Source organism: Colletotrichum spaethianum, assembly GCF_022836535.1.
Source record: "Colletotrichum spaethianum MAFF 239500 DNA, contig54, whole genome shotgun sequence".
Lineage (NCBI taxonomy): Eukaryota > Fungi > Ascomycota > Sordariomycetes > Glomerellales > Glomerellaceae > Colletotrichum > Colletotrichum spaethianum.
This window is the reverse complement of record NW_026054824.1, coordinates 68,116-93,524: the sequence shown is the minus strand read 5'-3', so window position 1 is coordinate 93,524 and position 25,409 is coordinate 68,116. Positions and strand designations below refer to the sequence as shown.

The window sequence follows — 25,409 nt, the reverse complement described above, 5'->3', positions numbered from 1 at the left end:
ATGAAAGTGAAGATTACGAACGAACGACTAGGCCTGCATCTTCAACGCGATTTCCCCACTAATTTTCAGTCTTATTTCGTCAATTTCCTCCCACGCCTCAAACAGACATTAGCTGCCATTCCACCATCTTATGAGCATCAATAGAAAATCGATTAAGAAATACTGTACGTCACACTGTCCCACTTTCAGCCTGTTTCAGCTGTTGTGTAATCGACATGAGTGTCTCTCTGAAACCTGCTACAATCTGTTCAGAGGTCAATCTGGCTAGAGGCGACCGCGCAGGCCCCGAAAAGTCCTGAAGGCTTGTCGCCAGCGTGGTAGCAGCATTCAATTAAGCACTTCCACAGGAACAAGGTTGAAGTACAGATTTAGACAGACTAAAAATAGACAAGCGGCTACTACGTCAACACCTTTTTGAGTCATCCCTTAGGTCTACAGCTCTGTGCCAGGGCGTGTCGCTTGAACTGCTTTTCATTCTTCAAAATGGTGAACTGCATGGTCAAACTGGATTGGAAATATTCAGGAATTGCTTGATAACCCCTGTGCAAACCCCAGACTCTAGCAACATACGATATCGCTGACATGTAGAATAGCCGACTGAAGGCCCGAAAGTTTTTGGGGTCTCTATCACTCCCCACGTCATCCAAGAATGGAATTCCACATCTCCACAGCCATTCGGCCAATGACTCTTACGTGCCTTCCCAGCCAGGACGTCGGATTAAGTTGCAAAGACCTGAGCTCCTCTAAATTCTGCAAGCACTACAATGCAATCAAGGCACAGCATGTCAATAGCTATGCTAGCACTACAGCTCTCTAGCTCGAGGGTGCTGTTTTGAGGGTCAGCATCTATAAGACCCTTGAAAGACGTGAGCAGCTGTGTTAACTGAACATAGGCCAGTCGCCTCGACAGGTTGGTGTGATTGTTGATGATGTCGTCCAAAGCCTCGAATGCGGCAAGAACACATTTGTCCGTACATGTGACATCCGGCGGCAGCGAAGTCTACTGCAGTAATGACACCCAAAACTGACGAGAAGCAGGAAACAGACCCGGTGTCTGGAAACGGGATAGATCTCGGGAAGAAGGAAACCCTTGGAATCCTGTCTGTAAGCCCGGCTCTCCTCGCAAGCGCTTCGTAGTCCTGCACGAACGTTGCTCCGTTGTCTGCGTGAACCCAGTAAACGGAGCAGTTCGTATCGCGGAACCGGCGGTAGGCAAACTCGAGCGCTATCTGTGTTTTCCTACAGCAGTCAGTGCTCTGTGCCTCGAAGAAGCCAGAGTAGGCTACCCAGAGCCTCCCAAGCCCCAGAGAGCGGCGCTCTGTTTTTCAGCGACGGGCAGGAGGAGAGCGTCGAGTTTGGCGAAGACATCAGGGCAGTCAACAATGTTGTTGCGCTCGAAGGGGATGATGAAGAGGGGTCGTGTCGCTGTCGCTGGTGGGCCTAGACGCTTCAGTTAGTCTTCAATGGCGGGGTAGTGTCATGCTTACGACTGTCAGAAACCGTCACGTTCAGCGTCTCGCCCTGTTCAACACCGGCGCCGGGGAGTGCAATATGTCCAGTCGTCGATCCGAATGCAACCTGCCCATCCATAGCGGCAAAATCGAGTGCAATAGAGGATAAATGGGAGGGTTGGCAGCAATGCCGGAAGTTGTGAGATGGCACCAGTCACAGAAAGATTAAGAAATCATCAGCCTGTCTTGGCCTGCAGGCGCAACCAACACGTCTTACTCAAGCCTTGTCTTCACAACCTGCAGCATCGCAAGTTTCCACCCCGCCAGTCTACTAGGCCACGAATCATCACCATGGCTATCCGTCCAAGCCGCCGCAACGAGTTTGCGATCACTGTGTGCATGCTCTGCCACTGGAGCATGGCGCTGCAGCGCTTGCTTTTAACGGATGTTGGGACGATGATGGCAACACGTATGGGATAGTGTGGGGTGTGATCCGAACACATTTACAACCGACCAAATCAGACGATGTAGCGTCGCTCTGGCGCTGCTTCAAATACAGACAAGGTGAGTGCAGCGAGTGCGACCGCCAGCCTGCGGTTGACAAAATGAAGGCTGGCTGTTGTCTTCGTCGATGCGACTCAGTCCGGTCCCAACCCAGTTCGACTGTACAACACCCCAAGTGCTGTGTCTCACTGCCAAGCATGAATTCCTCGAAAATGACCATGGAGGATAGCCTGCTTTCAGACTCACAGAAAGCGCGTTCTTGGAACAGCCTTCTTGAAACGACTTCTTAGCCCTCAGATGTACATCGGGTGGATTTCAGGTCTACGCAGTGATGGGGCGGAATGCAGCCCGTTGCAGTATAAGCGCCTTGCGATGTGGCGCAAGCCGGCCTGTCGTCCTCGCTAGGCCACTTTGCACATGGTTCTTTGATGGGCTGGCCCTCTAGGGGACGCGTGGCCCAATGAAAACGATACGGATATAGCATGGATTCCATCATTGTGCAGCGCGTTTTAAGAAAGGCGAATTGCTACTTCCGTCCTGGCACGCCAGCCTTCGCTGTGCGATGACATTATGTAGGCATACTCTCAGCTTCCACTATGAAAGTCAAGCATCAAAGAAATACACTACCAATTGCGCCTGGGATGTCTCCATGCTCCTTGAGGCAGTCCAGCTGTGAACACATACAGCGTCAACACATACAGCGTCATAAGATTCGGACAATACCAGGCACGAGCGGCAGGAAAGCCTTATCGCTTTCTGCCAAGTGACGATCAGCTGATGATGCACACAGCGGGGCGACGCCGCCACGCTTATGTTGCCAGCCTCAATTGGCGCTCACAGCCGGTCCACCGCCCTCACAACTATGCCTTACCGGAGGCTGCCCGAGTGGAGCGGCGCATCAGATGGATGCGCTGGCAAAGACAGCGACATGGTAGAAATGACAGCAGTACACGTGGTAAGCGTCAGGCAGACGAATGCCATTGTAAGCAGCTGTGTTCGGATGACAGGTTGCGCCATAAATCTGCCGTCATGTAGAAAACACAAACCCCGCCTTCCATCAATCGCGACAATCTCACGCGCGCAACCATGGAACCGGTAGGACTGGCTGTCGGCATCGTGGGCCTAGCCGGCCTCTTCAGCTCTTGCTTGGAAGCTGTTGAAAAGTTCGACTCGTACAAAAACTTTGGCCGCGATTCACGTTCTCTAGCCACTCTGTTCGACACCGACAAGCACCGCTTCGAGCAGTAGGGTCGCGCTGTCGGCATCGAGAAAGGGAAGTTATCCGATACGCACCACCCCGCTCTCGATGATGCGACAAATAAGGCGATAATTTACAAACTGTTGGCCAGCATCAGAGACTTTTGTAGCGGCGAAGATGACACCCTCCATCAGCAGCCCACTCCAGCGGACAACAAAATTTCGAAAGAAGGTTTTCTCTCCACACGGCAAGGCCAGCTTCGCCATGGCGCGCTTGTGGACTCGAAGTGGCGGAAGGCCGCTTGGGCACTAACCGGGAAAACAAAGTGCGCAGGCCACGTTCAGATGTTTGCGACCCTAGTGCAGTATCTGTACAGTGTGGTTCCTCCTGACGACACGAAGGGCACACCATCAGGACATGGAGCGCGCAACTATGGCTCTGCGCATCTACACGGTTCAGACAAACGCCCCTAACCACTGCCTAGCATATTGATCTGACAATGCTCAAGATACTCATCTAATCGACAGTCCTTTGTTTGCCGAGATTCGAGAATTCCTGCGCCAGGCAGAAGAAGAGACGAAAGGTAATGATGCCGTGACCCGCGCCCTGGTTCTCTAGCTAACGGCTGCAGCCGAAACAAAACGGGACCTGCGCGCTTGGCTTGGTGGCCCGTCCCCGAACGATATATACGACGACTCCATCCAGAAGCGGCTGGACGGCACATGTGAGTGGATACTGGCGCGGACAGAGTTTCGCCAGTGGCTTTCGCCCGATGCTCCACCTGGTGCTTCGAAATTGCTGTGGATCAACGGCCCGGCGGGATATGGTAAAACAATCCTTTGCGCCAAACTAGTCGAAGTCATTTCATCCACGACTCAGGTACCCACCGCGCATTTCTTCTTATCGTCCAAGTCCAAGGGCCGTGACGACCCATTCTTAGCGATTCGGTCGTGGCTAGCGGCGATAACATTTCAAAACCAGGCTGCTTTGAATGTGGTCCGGAAGAGACGCTTGGCACAGCATGAACAGGTCGCAACGCGAGCAACCATCATCCAACTCTTCCGTGAGGTTGTCCAGACCGTTCCGTGCTGTACGTTCATCTTGGATGGGCTGGATGAATGCACTTGGGTGGGGGGAGGCCACAGCGGTAGCCACTCTGTTGCCCGCTTTCTTGAAGAGCTTAGGCAAGCGATTGACGACACCACTGCTCAGGTTTTGGTGGTCAGCCGTAACGAGCCTGAAATCCGGCAAGGGCTCACACGATACTCGGGATTCAGCGAATACACGATATCACTGGAAGATGTATCTGCTGATAACATTGCCTACTCAAGAAGTATCATCGATAACAAGCTATACAACAAGGACAAATCACTAAGGCTCAGCATCTCCCAGAGAATAGCTGATCGCTGTCACGGCCAGTTCTAGTGGCTGAGAATGCAAGAAGACTTCCTGAGGAAAGGGAGAAACCAGAAGCAGCTTGAAAGGGACATCGACGAGACCCCAGCCGGGCTTGACCGTCTTTACGACCACAACTAGGAGCGAATTGAGACATTGCAAGATGTGCAAAGAATAAGGGCCTTCTCGTTGCTGCGATGGGCTGCATTTGCTCTGCGGCCCCTGACTATCTGCGAGATCACCAAAGCTATGCTCATCAATGACGACTACGACGACCTGCCAGTCGACGAATTGCCAGACTCTGTTGATGATGACTACATCGAAAGCGAAATCCTGGATCTCTGTGGATCCCTGATAGAAGTACGAGGCACTTTATCAGAATCTTCGGCTGGATCGAGAAAGATACACCTAGCCCATTTCTCGGTTAAGCAGTACCTGCTGTGTAAGATCCCGTCTCGCGGGGCGGTCTTATTTGCCAACGAGAGCTTGCGCGCCTCCAACGAAGTCAACGAGGGTGTCATCCTAGCCAAGCTATGTCTCCGCTACATCGGTTTCCAACGAGTTTGGGACGGAACACTTCATGAGGTAGAAGATCGAATCGGGATGTCTTTCCGGAATTACGCTGCGAAATATTAGTATCAACATACTGACGTCAGCAAGGCAAACGACGAGGCGTTAGTGAAAGCAATGAACGCCCTCTTTGCCGGACGCGTTGAAACTTGGGACTCCTGGAGACAGTGGTTTGATACCCATGGCGAGGATTTGAAACCGGAGACGACAGAAACAATCTTGCTGGCAAGCCCCTTATACTATGCTTCTTATTTGGGGTTGACAGGGGTGGTGAGGTTTCTCATTCATCATTGCAAGCAGGACCCGAATGAAAAGGCAAAGTCGGGAAGAGCAGCCCTCGAGATCGCATGCGAAAAGGGATACCAGGAAATAGCGCGAATGCTGCTTAAAGGGGGAGCAGACATTGATGTTGCTGGCTGTAGAGGACGAACGCCGCTCTATGCTGCATCGATGAACGGCCATTTCGGCTTGGTTAAGATGATTCTCAAAAACGAGGGTAATGTGACGCTTAGGAATTCTTATAGATAGACGCCACTTAATGCGGCATCAGACAGCAGCCATCTCAAAGTGGTCAAGCTGCTTCTCGACAAGGGCACAGACATCACAGTTGCTAACAAGGACGGATGGACGCCGCTTAAAGCAGCCTCAAGTAACAGCCATCTTGAAGTAGTCAAGCTGCTTCTCAACAAAAGAGCAGACATCACAGTTACTAACAAGGACAAATAAACGCCACTTAATATAGCATCAGACAACAGCCATCTTGAAGTAGTCAAGCTGCTTCTCAACAAGGGAGCAGATATCATAGTTGCTAATAAGGACAAATAGACGCCGCTTAAAGTAGCCTTAAGTAACAGCTATCTTAAAGTAGTCAAGCTATTTCTTAACAAGGGAGTAGATATCATAATTATTAATAAGGACAAATAGATGCCACTTAATACAGCATTAGACAACAGCCATCTCAAAGTAGTTAAGCTACTTTTTAACAAAGGAGTAAATATTATAGTTATTAATAATAACAGATAAATACTGCTTAAAGTAGCCTTAGGTAATAGCTATCTTAAGGTGGTTAAGCTACTTCTTAACAAGGGAGCAGATCTTATAATCACTAATAAGGGTAAATGGACACCACTTTATATAGCATTAGGCAACAGCTATCTTAAAGTAGTTAAACTACTTTTTAACAAAAAAACAAACATTATAGTCACTAATAACAACAGATAAACGCTACTCTATTTAGCCTTAAGTAACAGCTATCTTAAGGTGGTCAAGCTACTTCTTGACAAGGGAGTAGATCTCAGGATCACTAATAAGGGCAGATAAACGCCACTTAATACGGCATTAAACAACAGCCATCTTAAAGTAGTTAAGCTGCTTCTCAACAAAGGAGCAGATATTACAGTCACTAATAAAAACAGATAGACACCACTTAAAGCAGCATTAGGCAGCAGCTATCTCAAAGTAGTCAAGCTGCTTCTTAACAAGGGAGCAGATATCATAGTCACCAATAAGAACAGATAGACACCACTTAATACAGCATCAGACAATAGCCATCTCGAAGTAGTCAAGCTGCTTCTTAACAAGGGAGCAGATATCACGGTCACCAATAAGAACAGATAAACGCCACTTAATACAGCATTAGACAGTAGCTATCTCAAAGTGGTCAAGCTGCTTCTCAACAAGGGCACAGACATCACAGTTGCTAACAAGGACAGATAGACGCTACTTAATGCAGCATCAGACAGCAGCCATCTTAAAGTAGTCAAGCTGCTTCTTGACAAGGGAGTAGATATCACAGTCACTAATAAGGATAGATAGACACCGCTTAACGTAGCCTCAAGTAACAGCCATCTTAAGATAGTCAAACTGCTTCTCAACAAGGGTATAGACCTTACAGTCACCAACAAGAACAGATAAACACCACTTAACTTAGCATTAAGTAATAAACATCTTAAGATAGTCAAGCTACTTCTCAACAAAAAAGCAAACATTACAGTCACTAACAAAAACAGATGGATGCCATTTATTTCAGCATTAAGTAATAAACATCTTAAGATAGTCAAGCTGCTTCTTAACAAAAGAGCAGATATCATAGTCGCCAATAAGGACAGATAGACGCTGCTTAACGCAGCCTCAAGTAACAACCATCTTAAGGTAGTCAAGCTACTTCTTAACAAAGGAGTAGACATCACAGTTACTAATAACAACAAATAAACGCTGCTTAAAGTAGCCTTAGGTAACAGCTATCTCAAGGTAATTAAGCTGCTTTTTAACAAAAAAGCAGATATCATAGTTACTAATAATAACAAATAAACGCCACTTCACGCAGCCTTAGGTAACAGCTATCTTAAGGTAATTAAGCTGCTTTTTAATAAAGGAGTAAATATCACAGTTATTAATAATAATAGATAAACACTGCTTTACACAGCCTTAGGTAACAGCCATCTCAAGGTAGTCAAGCTACTTCTTAACAAGGAAGCAGATCTTATGATTGCTAATAAGGGCAAATAAACGCCGCTTTACATAACATTAAGTAATAGCTATCTCAAAGTAACTAAATTATTTCTTAACAAGGAAACAAACATCACAGTCACTAATAAGAGCAAAATAATACTGCTTTACGCAGCCTTAAGTAACAGCTACCTTAAGGTGGTCAAGCTACTTCTTAACAAGAGAGTAGATATTATAGTCACTAACAAGGGCAAAGTAACGCTGCTTAACACAGCCTCAAGTAACAGCCACCTTAAGGTAATCAAGCTACTTCTCAACAAAAAGACAGACATCACAGTTGCTGACAACAACAGATGAATGCCGCTTAACGTAGCCTCAAGTAACAGCCATCTCAAAGTAGTTAAGCTACTTCTTAACAAGGAAGCAGACATCACAGTCGCCAACAAGGGCAAAGTAATACCGCTTAACGCAGCCTCAAGTAACAGCCACCTTAAGGTGGTCAAGCTACTTCTCGACAAGGGCACAGACATAACTGCCACTACTGAGGGCAGACAGACACTGCTTCACGCAGCCTCAGGTAACAGCCATCTCGAAGTAGTTAAGCTACTTCTCAACAAAAAAGTAGATATCACAATTGCTAACAACAACAGATGGACGCCGCTTAAAGCAGCCTCAGGTAACGGCCATCTCAAGGTAGTCAAGCTGCTTCTTGACAAAGGAGCAGACATCACAGTTGCTGACAACAACGGATGGACGCCGCTCTATTCAGCCTCAAGTAACGGCCATCTCGAGGTGGTCAAGCTGCTTCTTGACAAGGGAGCAGACGTCACAGTTGCTACGAAAGATAACCGATCACCCCTCTTGTGGGCGGCAAAAAATGGACATGAGGCCGTTGTCAACATGCTGCTCGATACAGGTAAGGCTGACCTGGACTCGATAGACGCAGAGGGCCGCACAGCACTTTCTTGGGCTGCTATGAAAGGCCTAGAACAGACAGTATCAATCCTAGTCAAAAACAGCAGGAAAGCCCTCAATTTTCGAGACAACAAAGGCTATACGCCACTCCTGTGGGCACTCAAACGATCCCATCACATGGTGGTGGAAGCACTCAGTCAGGGTGGATGTTCAGTAGAAGAATCGTGTAAAGAACAGTTGGCTTTTCAGGCTTTCAATTTGTTACCAGCCGCCATGTTAGAGCAGTTCTTTGCTAATATTGGTTATGCTGCTGTGGACGATTTCTTAGGACTTGAGGCACTGTTTCATAGGCATTGCGTGCTTTAACCTAGAAACATTTTCCTCGAGACCACAATAGTTATTAAAATGTGCTTCAATGATAAGGGCGGTCTATCCTATGCCACGGATTCATGTTGTCACCCCGTCTCGCCTGTCTTCACCTTCCTGAATGGCAATATCCCACTTATTAGCCTCGTTGGTTTGAATGCGTGACTCATCTTTAACGTCGCCAGGAGCCCAGCAATCTATTCGTGAAGTTCTCTGTTTGAAAGTAAGAAGCGATGACCAGTGTTGGGCTTTCGGGTCTTATCTCAAAGCACGCGGTTCTGGACTATATGATTTGCATCGTCCTTATCGAAACAGCCATATTGTCGATTGAGCTTGTCGATTTCCTTTCGCCCGGTGGCTTCTGAGCCAGCTTCGGTCGCAAGGTCATTCGGAATCCTGGCATTCATGGCCAGTATATGGAGAGCCAAGTCGACGGCATCCGTACCGAAGCCCCGGTCTTGGTCCTACGGCATGGCGCGTATGGCTTCCTCGAAGTGTGGTCGAAGCAGAGGATAGAGGTTGACTGGAAAGTCAGACTTCTGAGGTGAGGATGTGTCTGGAACCATGACTTGCTCGTGAATTAGCGAGACGCAGGCGCGAAATGGATGTTGCGGGTGAGGGAAAGAAAGGGCGAACGCAATCCGACAATCAAAGTCGTCCCGGCTCAGTCAAACCGCATCCCGATGCCACGGAAAGTACGGGCAAGTCAGGACCCACTTTTCTAACCACTTCACCTCTCGAGCATAGTGCTGATGACTCCCTTGCTGGCCCACGAGTCAAAAAGAGGTGCTCTAAAGACTTAGTTGTTGTTGACCCTGGATCATTTGACCAGGAACAGCGAGAAAGGCTCCTTCTGGATGTTCAGGAGCATGGCACTGAAGATGCCTCTGGAGAGGATGGGAAACACCAGGGAAGTGGCAGTCATTGACTTTGGTTTGAGACGGGGACTGTGGTTCGTGTTTTTCGTTCTACCTGTTACCTTGTGTGATAGCATACGTAATCGAGATGACTTGTGCACCCAGTAACCCTCTGTCGTCTATGGCGGTGATATCAGCTGTTGCATTACTAACATTAGCTTGCATGTTGCCAGACTCATGGTCGACAAACGAACTAATGTGGCGTCCTAGCACAGGTATTCATAGTGACTGTGACCCATCTGAGGTTGTTAGCGACTAGGCAAAGAAAGGTCCTGGATACCCCGATCCAGAAGATCCTTGCCGCTACTTTTGAAACGGGAAAATGCGGACCTACGGCGTGCACATGATGGCAGACCCAGCCATGCAATTGAGATGAGCAGTGTACTTGCGCCTGCGCGCTTGATGAAATGGCACGGGTCGAGACCGGTCCAAAAAGGCTCTTGAACAAGCTTACAGGTCACTTCAGCAAACTGGTTAGTGTCGAGATGGCCGTGAGGAATGCTGGCATTGCGGATGATTCGACTGGCTGTCTGCAGTCGTAAGAGCTGCCTACCGGTGAATGTAGGTAGAGCTAATTACTGATGATCAAAGTAGATTGACACCTTCAGTAAGCTGCCAATCAGATGACCCAGTCACCGGTCTTTGAGAACATTTCAATTGAACATCTATCTAGCTGATTCTTGGCGGCCCAGCCCAACAGTTTAGGTCGAGCGCCTTAAAGACGCACGGCTGTCGTCGTGGTTGTGTTTGATAATGAAGTGAAGAAGTCGCCTACAGCTCTAAAAACGCCCTTGCCGTCCAGTGCCGGACGATGATCGCCCAGCAGTCTCCCTTGGTCAATCCCTAGGCCTCGACCGATTGCTCGAAGCGGGCACCGACAGCATTGAACAAGTTATCTTGCACGTCTGCATCAGCCCGGGCTGAACGATGCGATTGCACCTTGTTGATGGCCTCTAGACAGGAGCTGAAGAGACCAGCGAGCCCGACGACGCCAACGGCGAAACCAGCATGCTCCATTGTTGTGTGCTGCTGTGACGAGTTAAGTCAGCGAAACGTCGCTTATCTTATTGCATTCCGCGGGCTTTCCTCCTTTATCAGGCGGTCGGAAGCGCTGTTCGTAGGCAGCGGCGTGGCGCCTCGCAAGGCGGTTCGAGGTGACGGGGTTTGCAGCCACAGTTACCTTGGTCGTCGTTATCGAACTCTTGCATATGCATGCTGACAGTCATCAGTTCCGAGGCGGGGCTAGACAGGGCTTGTGGGGTGACGGTTTGTCAGGGTGGCCAGCGGAATATGCATATATGAGTGAGCAGAAAAGAGTGTCTATTCGTACTAAAGAGTGGATGGAATCACCACAGGCTTGTGGGCCTAATGCTATCCTAATAACTGTTACAGAGCTAGGGCCAGGTGGAAATGACAGGCTGGCCTGTTTAAGTACAGTCAGACCATTTTGGATGGGTTATGTCCATGACTCGCATAGAAGCATGCACGGATTCTGTCATGGGGCAGTGTCAAGAGACAATCAAATGCTTTCTGTTGGGTCGTGTTGGCGTCTCACGCCAGGTCAACCGAGACAAGGAGCCATGTGTTTTTGAGTGCACTTGAAGTTGCGGGAGGTCGTCGCAACTTCCTTGACTGAGTGGGCTCGGTGGCCTCCCGTGCAGCCAAGGGGCTAGAAAGGCTGGCGAGTTTCCAACCCACTGAGCAGGTTGTGTATTACTTGACGACTGAGAACAATGCTTTTGCACGGCCAGACCCGTCTGTGCGATTACGCGCAGCCTAGATCGAGCTCCGCTGGTGCGTCTTGTACGGCTGGAAGACTTGCCAGTCGACCACCAGCGGACTGTTCTGCCTCCAAGACAGCTTCCCGTTTAGACCTCATGGACGACATTGAGCGTGAAAAGGCGCAAGTGAAGATTTGCTTCTCTTCCAGACATTATCCGATCCTTGGAAATGAAACACTGTCAACAGTCTACGTGGAGGAGAAAAACGACAAGGACGCAAATGTTTGCTTGGGATTTTACCCATTCTTGATAGGCATTCTTGAAATTGGCTGTACCTGTTGGGATATCCGGATCACTTGGTTGAAGTACGGCACGTGATATCCACGTGACGTACTTTGGGTGTGGCCAATGAGATCACACGGATTCTCCAGCAGCTCTGGAGATATCCTCTCAACCACCCAACCCAACTTTCACTTCCACTTTGGATAATTAACCATCGACACCACAGCAATATCACCACCACAGACGGTGATCGTTGCTATACCCAGATACTCAAGTAACCCCTCTCTTTTGTGAAACCAACAGTACCCAAAAATGGGGTTGGTTCGCACCCGACGGGATGATAGGTACACTCAGCTCGTCACACCACACATGTGCTATCCTACAAAATAAGCCGGTACGCCCTAGAATATCACGTCATGTACTAGTATATTACATGACATCCCGTCATGTACTGGAATATTGTGTATTATGATACCATATACCATCGCAATTCTGATCTGGTATACCATGTACTATCTCAAATAACGGACTGGGATACCATGTACCATCCCAAAGAATATACTGGTACATTGTACACCCAGATTTGGGACTATCTGGCTGGACATGTACCCTGCTCGCAACGGTGGTCTGGATTCTGCTTGAGCGGGGCCCAGTATTGGGACCCCTGATTCCTTGCATTCGGCGTGCCTCACTTTCGAAGGAGTCCACTCACACAACTATAACTACTAGTGGTCCCCATGTACATACATCTGTGCATCCCCCAAAGGACATCCCGCAGAGGACAACCCGCAAAGGACAACCCGCAAAGGACATCCCCCAACGGATTGGTTGAAACTCTAAGCTCAGGCGATTCCTCTCGAAACTGGTGCAATCAATCAACATCCCTCAAAGGCATCTCTGCAAGGCATCTCTCAAAGTACATCCCCAAATCAAGTTCAGGCTAGTAATATGCAACCTATCTATTTAAGCGAATGGCAATAAGCTCATTCGGGGCTGGTCCTATAGATCCCTGTATTTGCACCAACAAAACTGGCGTTGGGCTCCTAGAGTCCTCGCCTGCGCATGCCTTCTGCTTTTTGGCCCACGGCGCAGAGTAATTCCTGCCTGTGATTTGCTTCGGGCTGTTGGATCTCACGGGTTCAGATGCGTCTTTGTCCTGCGGCTTCTGCGACGGACAAAGTTTGCTGGCGTCTTTCTCAGAGGCACGGGATAGATCCTTTCCTTTGAGGGGTTAGCGGTAGGGAAAAAATAAGGCAGACACCTACCATATCAGCTCTTAATACCGGCCACGATGGGTCGTTAGTTGAGCTATATTCATAGTGTTTGTGTTTCCTTTGAAATGTAATGTAGATGTCCGTTTGATAGCGGCAGCTTGTTTTATTCCATCAGCGCATAGTGTTCTCTCTGACTTTTTCAAAGTTCTCATTAGTTCTATCCCGCTTCTTTAGCGGGAGCAAGTCAACTTTGGGGGCATCCATGTTGGTATTGAGGTTACTGATACAGGAATATGATACCGTATTGTGGCGCTTATACTAGATAATTATACTTTATCTAGACCATAGATTAGGAATGATCCGAATTAAATTCTAGGATTTAGCTTTGACGATTAGACCACCTCAGTTATACACTATTGACAAGGTACTATCCCTTGTTCTAGTTGGCCGCGATTGGTGCACCGCGCCCTGAAGCGCCCGCGCCTGCCCAGACCCCACTACTATGCCAAGCACCCTGCACCGAGCTCCGGTTACTGGTAGATCACTCGGATATGAAACCCTCTAATTATAGCATGGCTATGGTGGGTGCTTTGGGGCTCTCATCGACGGAAGCTCCGGCTCTGGTTACTGGTAGGCCGCTCGCATACGGAACTTTCTAATAGTAGCATGGCCGGGGTGAGCTCTTCAGGGACCCCACAGACGGGGCGCTTCGGCAACTGTTACCAGCAGATCACTTGGATGTGGAACCCTCTAACAGTAACATACCGGCTTGGGCGCTTCTGGCGTCTCACAGACGGGACGTTTCGGCGACTGTTACTAGTAGGCTGCTTGGATTATTGGGTTGTAATTCGGGCGCCTACCTGGGCTTCTGAACAGCCCTAGTCTCAGAGCTAGATCGCTGTGCTAACCATAACTGGCTCATTTATCACAGTGCATGTCTCCACACACGACCGAAGCGCATGCCAAGACCACACCGACAACCCCACACCATTCCGGCTCCAATCGACATGTCCAGAAGCGCCCACGCCAGTATGCTGTGGAAGAATCCCACCTCCGGATAACTTGCTCGCCAGCCGTCAAAGCATCCCGTCTGTGGGATGCCAGAAGAGCCCACGCCGGTATGTTACTATTGAAGGGTTCCACATCCAAACGTCTCGACAGGTCGCAGTAATCCACAACAACATTGGCCAACAAACATCGCCTACTCTCTTTAGCGAGGAGCGGCCCTCCTCAATTCGGGTTAGGCATACACAGTCAGCAAAAGTATCCACCAGGTAGCACACCATAATACATTTCTCCCAATCTTGTTAATGAATGGAAGGCAAACTCAGCATTCAGGCCGCGCAGGTCGCTGCTGAGTTCCACGGCCCGAGACTGTGTGCAGCCATGGGTTCATTATCATGTTGACTGCATGATCCAAATGTTGTCCAAATAGGAGCAAAAGAGAGTCTTAATTAAAACAAATACTCTTAAGAGTCTAATAAATGTGTGTATATGTGACTATTTTAGCCTTTGGGATACATACTCTGATCTTACTCGAGGCTTATCCTTCAGTCTGAACCCCTCCTTTAGCCATCTGTCTACGCTTGGCCTTTTTTAATCGTCTTTGCATGACCTGATCTGACGTCCTGAGCGAAACCCCATGGGAGGTCTGTACATGCCGTTTGAACGCATCCAGTGTTGGGAAGTTTGGATCATCCTGGCATCGTGGATGGTTGCACCAAATGAGATCACCATGTTGTATAGCGTGCTCCTGTTGTACTAGATGCTGGTTATTAAAGTGGTCGTTTCTGACTGTTGGCCGGCAGTACTTGAACGCTTGTTCTTCTAGGGGAAGTCTCTTGTCGCCGACGTAGTCAGGACATTGATTTGGATTGAGGAGGAGTGGGAAGGGCTTGGGTTGAGGAGTTTCCTCTTTGATGAGTGGCTTGGGTTGAGGACGGGTACAGATGAGGTCCCGCCTGACCGTCTCTCTCTTGTCACAAAGTGCGACCATTAGATTGATGGCCTTAATCCAAAGCTCCAGTAGTTTGTCGTGAGAGTAGTTGGCTGGTTGGTGGTACAAGATATGAGCCAGTCTGGCGCGCTTGGGAATCTGGAGGTTGATTTCTGGTTCAGCATATTCCTCCTCTTGCTCGCTGTTTGCTTGCCTCTCGATATCCCATGTTGAGTGGTTGTAGAAATAATAGTTGCAATATTTTTTGACGATGTTCTTGTTGTGCTGATCCCGCTTAGTGCATATCTCCTCGGTCAGCCTGCGAATCTCGGTTTTGTTCGCTATGCCTTGCACTCGATATTGACTGGCCTTCAACTTCTGTTGTCGATGCTCTAGCTCCAGAATCTCCAGATCAGGCAACAAGTTCTCCTAAACCTCCTTCAGGACCATGTCTCTTGTTACGCGGGGATCACGCGTAAGGCTGACATGCGCAAACACTTTGTACATCTGCTCCTCAGTTTCCTCTTCTAGGAAAGTGTTCTGGAGGTTAAACTCAACGTTCTTATTAAGGTACGCGCCGTGGAAAGTGGCAAACTTAGGATCGTGGCGCATCATCTGGTCGCACACAGCATCAGACGCATTTCCTAGAACGAAAATCTTAGTATTGGTCCTCTGTAACCACTGCTTACTTTGATATACTGTTTGCTGTATTTGCTGCCCCTCTTCGGGCGAACCATGGCGTCCAAGCCTTCTCAAAACCTGCATTAAGGCTCTGTCGGCCTATGTCGTCTCGTAGTTTGGAATAGGTTATGGCCTCATCAATGGCCAACGCGTCACTGCTGAACCTCCGAAAAATTGGAACCTTGAGTATTGACTGCTTCCACCATAAAGCCATGGACTGGACTGGACCCCTGACCTCTGCTTTTAGTACATGGGCCGCATCTGTCAAGCTCGCTGCGTTGAAAGCCTGGTCGTGGAGCGCTAGGGCGATGATGGTGCTGACAGCACAAAAGATGAGCTTCTTAGTGGGCGTGAAGAAGAAGATGGTCTTGTCTATAGTTAGCATTAAAAGTACAAAAAAAGGTCGGAACTGCGACACCACGCATACTCACAGCCTTGGCTTATTGTTAGCTCTCTTGTGGTGGATGAACTTGACGGCTATTGCTGGTATGGCTTATCCCGTCACCAGATGGCAAACAACCATCATCAGTATGTCCTCATAGCACAGGGCTTTGGGACGCCCACGCCCAGCTGTTTCCTGTAGCAGAAGTCTGTTGAGGAGAAGAGAGTTGTTGTCTTGTGGTGGCTGGTCGTCATCGTCCACGTTCTCTGCGTCCTTGCTACATTCATAGTTAGTTAACTTGACGCCTTTGAGCTGGAAAATCTCTTCCGTGCATCCGTCTTTGGGCTTTTTCTTTTTGGCATGCATAATCTCGGCAGGTCGCGCACCGGTGTAGCAGAGGAGCTGGTAGCAGCCAGCTAGCTGAGGGCGCTGCCGCTTTGACGGGAAGATACCAGTATTATACGCAATGTTAAACGTCAAGATGGCCAGTAGGTTATTGGCCCCAAGGACCAGCTTCCCGTTGATGTTGGGTGCGCGGTATCCGAAGCAGGGGATCAGGACCGTGTGGTGAAACTAGCCTAGACCATATCAGCATCATTGTGGAAATACCGACTGCCACAACTAGTACCTACCTTGTAGAGCTCTTTGGCATTATTCCTGTCCATGTAGTGACTGGCGACGGTAGTATATAGCTACTGAAACTGGCGGATGTATACCTGTGTCATACCCCATGATTTGATTTTCCCTACAGACTACTCGCTAACCCAGAGAAAGAAGCTTATCATTGTCTCGCGGGTTATGTTTTCCAAGGCTGCTTGTCACTTGCCGAAGTTCTGCTCTTTACAGTACCTGTTATATGGTAGGTCAGTCAACAAGAAAACAGGGTATGGACTCCTAGCAGCGAACCGTTTCCATTTCCTGCACATGACCACAATATTGATCTCGGTTTTGTCTGTATATCTAGGCTTAATGAAGTTGACGTTCTTGAGCTGATTACAGAGGGCAGCATGCTCCTTAGCTGAGAACGGCTTTGGCTGGTTTGTAGTCCTTTGCCGTCTTTCTTAATCAGTGAATCGCTTCAGAAAGTCTGTGGTCACGTTTGTTTGTCGAGAGCGACAATTGGGGGGCGCTGGCCGGGGCATGACTGGGAGATGGTCGCAAGTCGTATTGGCAGGAGAGGAGGGGTCGAAATCGTGTAGCAAAGCAAGAGAAGACAGGAGAAGACGGCGGGCGTAATGCCGCTCTTTATGGCGGGCGGCGCCATTTCGTCAAGCGGAACCTGAGCAGCCTGAGCAGCCAGAAATCGCTCCAACGGAAGCCAGAAAGCGACGGAATTGGCAACAGGAAACTGGTGGTATAATCAACGGACAGGGAGGAAGGGCATGGCAGGCGCTTGGACCAAAATAGCAGCATGGAGCGCACTGCCATGACCAGGGTGGGAGTCGAGGTTGGAGGGCAGGACAAAGTATTTAATACCTGGCCGTGCCTGCCCCTCGCCTAGTTCCCCCTCACTGCTTGTGCTGCATAAAACGGCAGCACTTCCCACCGGAATGGGCGGCCCTAGCAGCGACTTCTCGCTTTTTAAAGTAAAATAAAAAGTGCTTTTTACTTATAATAGTTAAATTATTCTATTAAGTAATATTAAAAAGCTTATTATAATAAGCTACTTTAATTAAGCTAAAGACTAACTAATTTAGTAGCTAGAAGATATAAGAGGTATATAGTAGTAAGAATAATAGATAAACGTTATTAGTATAGTACTCTTATATAAATTCTGTTATTATATAGCTCTTATACTTATCTAAGACTAGTAGTCTAGCCTAATTAGGCTAGGAGAGAATAGTTTATAGTAAAAAGACCTTTAGTAACTACTTAATAATAGTCTTATTAGTTATTTATTTATTCTTTATTACTATAAACTCTTGTTTATTATAAGGGCTAAGATCTAAAAGAAACTACTACTACTAAACTATTTTACTCTTATATATTATAAAAGGATATAATACTAGGCCTTTAGCTAAGATATACTTAATAATAAATACCTAAGCTTATAATCTAGGTTATTTTTTTTATATAAACTTAGTTTCTACTTTACTTAGTACTAGCCTATTTACTCCTTAACCCTTAAAGATATTTATTTTATTTATATTATATCTATTAGCTAATTAAATAGCTACTATTACTAGGATTATAAGATATCTAAACTAGTTCTTAATAACCTTAATAAATACCTTATTAATACATTTAGAATCAATAAATTAACTTTTTTAGACCTTAATAGATAAGTTTCTTTATATAAAGGACTTTATTTATTTTTTTCTTAGAGGCTAGGTATTTCCTATAGTATTTAGGATATACTAAGTAAATTCCTTAACTTATTAATATATTAATATAAGCCTAAGGTTAGCCTAGATTTATACCTAGCTAGCTAGCTTAGCTTCTTAACTAATAAAGAGCCTCTAGAGGTTAGTAAAGGCTATTACCTTAAGTTAAGTACCTTTAAGCTAGCTTTAAAGTATTAATTATAGTATACCTTATTTTAAGGATACCTTATAAATAGACTAACGTATATATATAGCAAGTAGCCTATCATAGCAAGTAGCCTACCTCTACTTACTCTCTAGCTATTTATATAAGTTAATTAAGTAGTATTATATAAAATTAATTAAAACTACTTATTATCCTCTTTTTTAAAGGTCTTTTATATTACCTAATATATTTATACGTTATGTCTAGTCTTTTTATAATTACTATATCGCTAACCACATAATTTACCTCCCTTTATATAAGCCCCCTTTTAATACGTATTTTTACCTCTAGTATTAATAACCCTTTTGTTACAACCTAGGAAAGCGTTAGTTAACATAACCACCTGGAACGAACCCACGAGGAACCAGGAGACATTTAGACTTATGTATGCATGATCACAGCGCTTATAGGCAAAGGTTAGAACAAAAGAACTATAAATAGGTCACATAATAATAAGAAAAGTAATCAAAAGATAAGGTAATCACTAAGAGTAATCACTAAGTAAACAGCTCACCCTAGACCTACTCTAGTTAATCACTATTAACAGCATTATAATAAGTAAACATCAGTATATAGACAAGACTTAAGCCTAGGGCTCAAGGACTCTCCATAGCTTTTTAGTAATTAACTTTGTGATTTACTTTCTTATAAGTAACTCTTAGATTATTCTTCTATTATAAAGCTATAAAGCTATCTATGCTTAGACATACCTAACTAATCACCAGACACTAACAGACTAGTAAGATTATTAACAAGACTTACCTTACTATTACCAAGTATTAACCTTAGCTACCTATTAGCAAAAAACACTACTATTAAATATCTAACTATAACACTTTAATTACTCCTGTTTAGTAAATTAACCTTAATACTTACTAAACAGTAACAATATCCTTTAAAGTTACCTTAACTTCATCTTCTAACAAATCTAAAAAAAAAGTAATTATACCCCTTAAACCTATAAGCTTAGACCAAGAAATAAAGGGCACTAAATCCTCTAGTAATAAAAACAATAATACTAAAATAGCTAAACAACTTAAGAAGACCTATAAAAACATCATAGATATATAACAAATATTTAATAATAATATAGTACTCCTTAACTAACTTTAGGCTAAAGTCTAGTAAACTAATAACCTTAGAAAAGAAGTTCACACTCTTTAAGCTACTACTAACATTATCTTAACCCCAGTAAATAGACAAAAGAAACTTAAGCTTAACTCCCTTACTACTTACAACAAGACCCCTAGAACACTTAAAGGATTCTTAATATAAGTTAAGACCTACTAAATATTTTATTCTAGTAACTTTTATATAAAAATAAAAAGAATTATTTATATAAACACCTTCTTTAAAAAATAAGTCTTCTTTTAGTTTAAACCTTACCTAGAAGACTACTTAAATAATAAGACGCTAAAGTACTATAACCTAGAGACCTAGTAAATCTTTAAGAGCTTCATAAGATTCAAGTATACCTTAAAATCCTTATTCTAAAACCTAAATAAGAAATAATAAGCTAAATAAGACTTAGTAAATCTTAAACAAATTAAGTTAACTATTAACTATACTACAAAGTTCTAAAGAATCTATATATAACTTAATTATACTAATAACACTAAGATCTTCATGTTTTATTAAGAACTTAAAGAAAAAATAAAAGACAAGCTATCTAAGCTTAACTAACCAAATAACTTCCTATAATACATAGAAATCATAATTAGGATTAATACTAGACTATATAAACAGTAAAAAGAAAAAAAAGATATACGCTACCCTTAGCTAAATACTAGCAAGAAGTATATACTATAAAGACCTAAGAACTTACAGCTTAACTTATACTAGCAAAATAACTAACAACATAGTAAGCTAAGTACCTCCTATAAGTAACATAGTAGACCTATAAACGTTAATACTATAACTAAAAAGCCTTACTAAAACCACTAAGATCTAAAGGACTTCAAATACTATAACTATAAAAAGCCTAGCCATATAGCTAAAGACTACAAATAGCCTAAATAACTCTAGAACTAACTTATACCTAAAAGCACTAAAAAAACCAATATAATAAAAAAAAAAGCTTTTTATAAATAAAAAAACTAAACTACCTACTTTAATAATAACTATTTAGTTTATTAAAAACTAAAAAAATAAACTAAATAATATTTATAATAGCCTAAACACAAAACTATAATAATCTCTTAATAAACTTAGAAAAGAGACTACCTAGAATAAACTATAGTTTAATAACTAAAGCAACAAAACTAGCAGCTAATTACTAAGCTTATCTAAGCCAAAAAAGCTATATAAAGCAAAATAAATAACCCTTATATACCTAACACATTAAAAGTCATTAAAAAACAACTTTAACTATATATATAAGCCTAAAAGAACTTCTAGAAATAATAAGTACTTAAGGAGAACTTTAAAAATACTCTTAAAAAAAAAAAGAGCACTAAACCTAAGAAGCCTACTAAGATAATAGCTATAGAATAAAAGTAATTATAATAACTTAGATTTTTTTTTCTAAGATTTAAGTTTAAGAAACCTATACCCTAAAAATTAATTAAAGTACTTAGTAAAAAAATAAGCTTTAAAGAAGAATATAAGGAATCGCTTAATAAGTTTAAACCCTTAAGTAAGCTTAAAAGAAAAGCTACTAAACAACTTATAGATCTTAAAAAATCAAGCTAAACTTCTATATAATCAATATCTTATAAAAATATTAAAAAAAAAAACTAAAACAATTATATTCACATTATTCTTAAAAAAAAAAGAATCCTTTAATAAATCAGACACTAAACAAAAAGTCTTCCATAAAAAGGAAATACAGCTCTATAAAGCTAACTAAAGCCTAACTTATTATAACCTAAATAAACTAATAGCCACACAAGCAAATATTAACTTCAGTAATAACCTAATAGTTAAAAAGGCTTAGCCTACTAAGAAAGACTACCCTAAGTACTAACTATAGTATAAAAAGGATAAGAACAATCAAGAAGTCTAGTTTTATAGAACAAATAATACTAAAATTAACAAAAAACCAGTAGTATTTATCCTAAAGGAACCTATATTTAAAGACTATAAATACCTTAACTAAAAACATATATACTACACCAAAGTATTCTAAGCTAATTATATCTATAACAAATACCAGTTCTACCTCTAGAATAAAAAACTTAATAACTTTTTCTTTTAATAAAGAAAATAGTAACTAATTCCTATAATCTACCTTTATTACTAACTTAGTATATAAATAATTAAAGAATTTAAAATAAGCTAATTATATATATAACCTAGTCTAAAACACCTAGTTCTATACTATAATAAACTAATTAAATACTAATCTAAATATATATATAATAAATATATAATATATTATATAAGTAAAGTAAAGGCTTAAAGAACCTAAATTAAAGAATAAACCTCTTTTAAAATAAAATCAGTAAATACAAAAAGGAAATTAAACTACTAATACTACTTAAAAAACTAAAAACACTAACTATACTAGGACAACAAGCAACAACACTAAAAAAGTCCCTATATTTAGCTACAACAACAAACGCCTCACACCTTATTCTAAGCGTTTATATTAAAGGATAGCTTACTCAAGTTATAATTAATAGTAAAACACAAGTAAACTTAATATTACCTTAACTAATAAATTAACAAAGAATCATATAAAGATTTAAAAAGAATCCTTATACTTTATAAAACGTAAAAAGAGAAACAGTTAAGTATAATAGAAACACTATTAACAGAAAAACTATATAACTCTCTATGGTTATTTATGACTATTAAGAACATCTAATCTTTAATATAGCATAAATAAAAGATATAGATATTATCCTTAAAATCCTATAATTATAACAATATAACTTAAACATAAATTAAAGAATAAGTTAACTCTAATAAAGAGATTTAACTATAAAATAGTATTATAAGCTACAACCCCTAAGTAAATTAAAGTAATATAAATATATTATATATATTAAAAGAATTAAGCCTATAAAAAATAAACAATTTAAATAATTTATTAATAATCAACAAAAAAAAGAACACCTTTCTCTAATCCCAGAATAATACTACAAGTACACCAAACTCTTTGTTAAAGAATTAGAAACCAGTTTACTTGAATATAGCTTGTATAATCACAAGATCCCGCTTAAAGAAAAGGTACACTTAAAGTTTCACAAAATCTATAGACTTAATAAAATAGAACACAAAGTATTTAATAAATACCTTAAAAAAAACTTACATAAAGGTTATATTTAACCATTAATATCCTTTATAAAATACTTAATATTATTTATACTAAAGAAAAATAATAAACTATAACTTTATATAGATTACTAATAACTTAATAATATTATAATTAAGAACTACTATCTATTACCTTTTATCTTAGAGTTACAAAACCAGTTATAGTACGCTAAATAGTTCATAGCTATTAACCTTAAAAAAGCCTATAACTTAATCAAAATAAAAAAAAACAAGGAATAAAAGACGTGTTTCTATACTAAGAAAAATAACTTTAAGTATCTAGTTATGCCTTTTAAACTCACCAACATACCTACTACCTTCCAGACAATAATTAACTATGTCCTAAAAGAGTTTTTAGATATGTTTATTATTGTCTACCTAAACAATATACTTATTTACTCTTATACCTCTAAGAAACACAAGAAGCATATTTACACTATACTCTAATAACTACAAAAAGCTAAACTACTAGTTAAACCTAAAAAGAACATATTCTATAATTAATAAGTTAACTTCTTAAGATTTACTATTACACTAAGAAAAATCTAAATAAAAAATAAAAAAATTATAGCTATTAAGGACTAGCCTTAACCTTAAAATATTAAAAACATTTAATCCTTTTTAAGATTTATTAACTTTTACTAATAATTCCTTAAAAAATATTCTAGTAAAATTAACCCTTTTATTAAACTTACTAAAAAAAATATACTTTTTAAATAAACTAAAGAACAAAAAAAGGCCTTTAAAGAAGTTAAGTAATAAGTTTATTTTAAACTAGTTCTAATTATCTTAGACCTAAAAAAAACCTTTTAAACTAGAAACTAATACTTTAAATTACGCTATTAATAAATAACTTAGTTAATATAATAATAAAAGAAAACTATACTTCTATGCTTTCTTTTCTTAAAAGCTTAGTAAAACCAAGCTTAATTACTAAATCTATAATAAAGAACTTATAGTAATTATTAAAGCTTTCTAAGAATAGAAACCTTAGTTATTTAAAACTAAATATAAAGTTAAGGTTTATACTAACTATAAGAACTTTATTTACTTTACTACCTCTAAAGTCCTTAATAAATAATAAATTAAATAGTTTAAATTTTTATTAGAATTTAACTTTAAGATTATTTATATTAAAAAATCTAAAAATAGAAAAGCTAATACTTTAAGCTAAAGACTAAACTATAAAACCTTAGTACTAGAAGAAACTTAAGTTATCCTTAAAAAGAATAATAATAATAACCTTATTTTAACATAAAAACTTATTATAATTAGTACTTATATTAATACTAGTATAACTAGTAAAATAATACCTGAACAGATTATGGAGATTTATAGTGCTAAGGCCTATAGACACTAAGGAGTTATTAAGACATTTAAATAAATTTAATAATATTATAACACATAAGTCACTTAAACAAAAATAGCTTTAGTAATTAAGGATTATAATATATACAAGAAAAACAAAAATAGTCTACATAAACTATATAAATAATTACAACTACTACTAATACTACTAGAAACCTAGCACTTAATCTCTTTAGACTTTATTATTAAACTCCCTAAGTCAAAAGAACTACTTATAAAAACCTATTATAATAGCATATTAGTTATTATTAACTAACTTACAAAATACATATACTTTATCTTATACTTAGAGTTAAGTATAATAAAAGACTTAGTATACACGTTTTTAAAATATATTATTAGTAACCACAGATTACTTAAAGAAATTATATCTAATAAAAATAAACTATTTATATCTAAATTTTAGAAATCCCTGATTTTATAACTAAGAGCTAATTACAAGCTATTAACCGCTTTTTACCTATAAACTAATAAATAAACTAAATAAATTAACTAAATACTAAAACAATATCTATAATATTATATTAACTATAACTAAAATAATTAAGTACTACTATTACTAATAGCCTAATTTATTTACAACAGTACTATAAAAGAAAACACACTAAACTCCTTATTTTACCTAAATTATAAATTTAAGCTTATAGTATATAAAGAACCTTAACAAAAACCATAAGCGCTAAAGGCTATAGTAGATTATAACAAATTATAAGAAATCTAAAAAAACGCTACTAAAGACCTTAAATTTATTAAAGTATAAATAAAAAAATACATTAATACATTAAAAGTTAAGGGACTAACCTTTAAAAAAAAAAATAACATATATCTTTTATAATATAACATTAAAATAAAAAGACTAAATAACAAATTAAACTACAAAAAACTTAGACTTTTTAAAATCATTTAAAAAATCTTAAACGTTAACTTTAAACTTAACTTATTAAACACAATAAAAATCTATCTAGTTTTTTATATTATACTACTTAAACTAATACTACAAGGATTAAACACTAACAACTACATTATTATAAAACTAAATAAACTAAAGTATAAAGTCAAATAAATTATTAATAAGCAAAAAAAAAAAAAAAAAAACATAATATCTTATTAAATAAAAAAAATATAAATATAAGAATAATTCATAGAAGCTAGTTAAGAACCTTTAATACTCCCAGTAACTCCTTTAAGACTATTATAAGTCCTAGAACCCTTAGCTATAAAACCCTTAATAAGTAGCTTACTAAAGGACTACTAAGACAAATCACTAGGATT

The 25,409-nt window shown here is 40.8% G+C and overlaps 6 protein-coding genes across 6 annotated transcripts; 3 read left to right on the top strand and 3 right to left on the bottom strand.

Moving 5' to 3' along the window:
- Positions 1–1,282: 1,282 nt before the first annotated feature.
- On the bottom strand, positions 1,283–1,590 carry ColSpa_11968 (uncharacterized protein; the record flags this gene model as incomplete). The annotated part of the gene is made up of 2 exons (XM_049278180.1): positions 1,283–1,440; positions 1,488–1,590. 2 exons carry the CDS (start codon positions 1,588–1,590, stop codon positions 1,283–1,285), a joined length of 261 nt encoding a protein of 86 aa, XP_049134137.1.
- Positions 1,591–2,817: 1,227 nt separating this feature from the next.
- On the top strand, positions 2,818–3,203 carry ColSpa_11967 (uncharacterized protein; the record flags this gene model as incomplete). Its single annotated transcript, XM_049278179.1, has 2 exons — positions 2,818–2,910; positions 2,991–3,203. 2 exons carry the CDS (start codon positions 2,818–2,820, stop codon positions 3,201–3,203), a joined length of 306 nt encoding a protein of 101 aa, XP_049134136.1.
- A 2,032-nt stretch (positions 3,204–5,235) lies between these two features.
- ColSpa_11966 (26S proteasome non-ATPase regulatory subunit 10) lies at positions 5,236–5,844 on the top strand (the record flags this gene model as incomplete). Its single annotated transcript, XM_049278178.1, has 2 exons — positions 5,236–5,619; positions 5,647–5,844. 2 exons carry the CDS (start codon positions 5,236–5,238, stop codon positions 5,842–5,844), a joined length of 582 nt encoding a protein of 193 aa, XP_049134135.1.
- Positions 5,845–7,923: 2,079 nt separating this feature from the next.
- ColSpa_11965 (ankyrin-1) lies at positions 7,924–8,698 on the top strand (the record flags this gene model as incomplete). The annotated part of the gene is made up of 2 exons (XM_049278177.1): positions 7,924–8,482; positions 8,586–8,698. 2 exons carry the CDS (start codon positions 7,924–7,926, stop codon positions 8,696–8,698), a joined length of 672 nt encoding a protein of 223 aa, XP_049134134.1.
- A 6,648-nt stretch (positions 8,699–15,346) lies between these two features.
- ColSpa_11964 (uncharacterized protein) lies at positions 15,347–15,654 on the bottom strand (the record flags this gene model as incomplete). The annotated part of the gene is given in 2 exon segments (XM_049278176.1): positions 15,347–15,589; positions 15,607–15,654. 2 exon segments carry the CDS (start codon positions 15,652–15,654, stop codon positions 15,347–15,349), a joined length of 291 nt encoding a protein of 96 aa, XP_049134133.1.
- A 437-nt stretch (positions 15,655–16,091) lies between these two features.
- Positions 16,092–16,645, bottom strand: ColSpa_11963 (uncharacterized protein; the record flags this gene model as incomplete). The annotated part of the gene is made up of 2 exons (XM_049278175.1): positions 16,092–16,553; positions 16,613–16,645. The coding sequence occupies 2 exons, from the start codon at positions 16,643–16,645 to the stop codon at positions 16,092–16,094; spliced, it is 495 nt and encodes a 164-aa protein (XP_049134132.1).
- Positions 16,646–25,409: the final 8,764 nt, after the last annotated feature.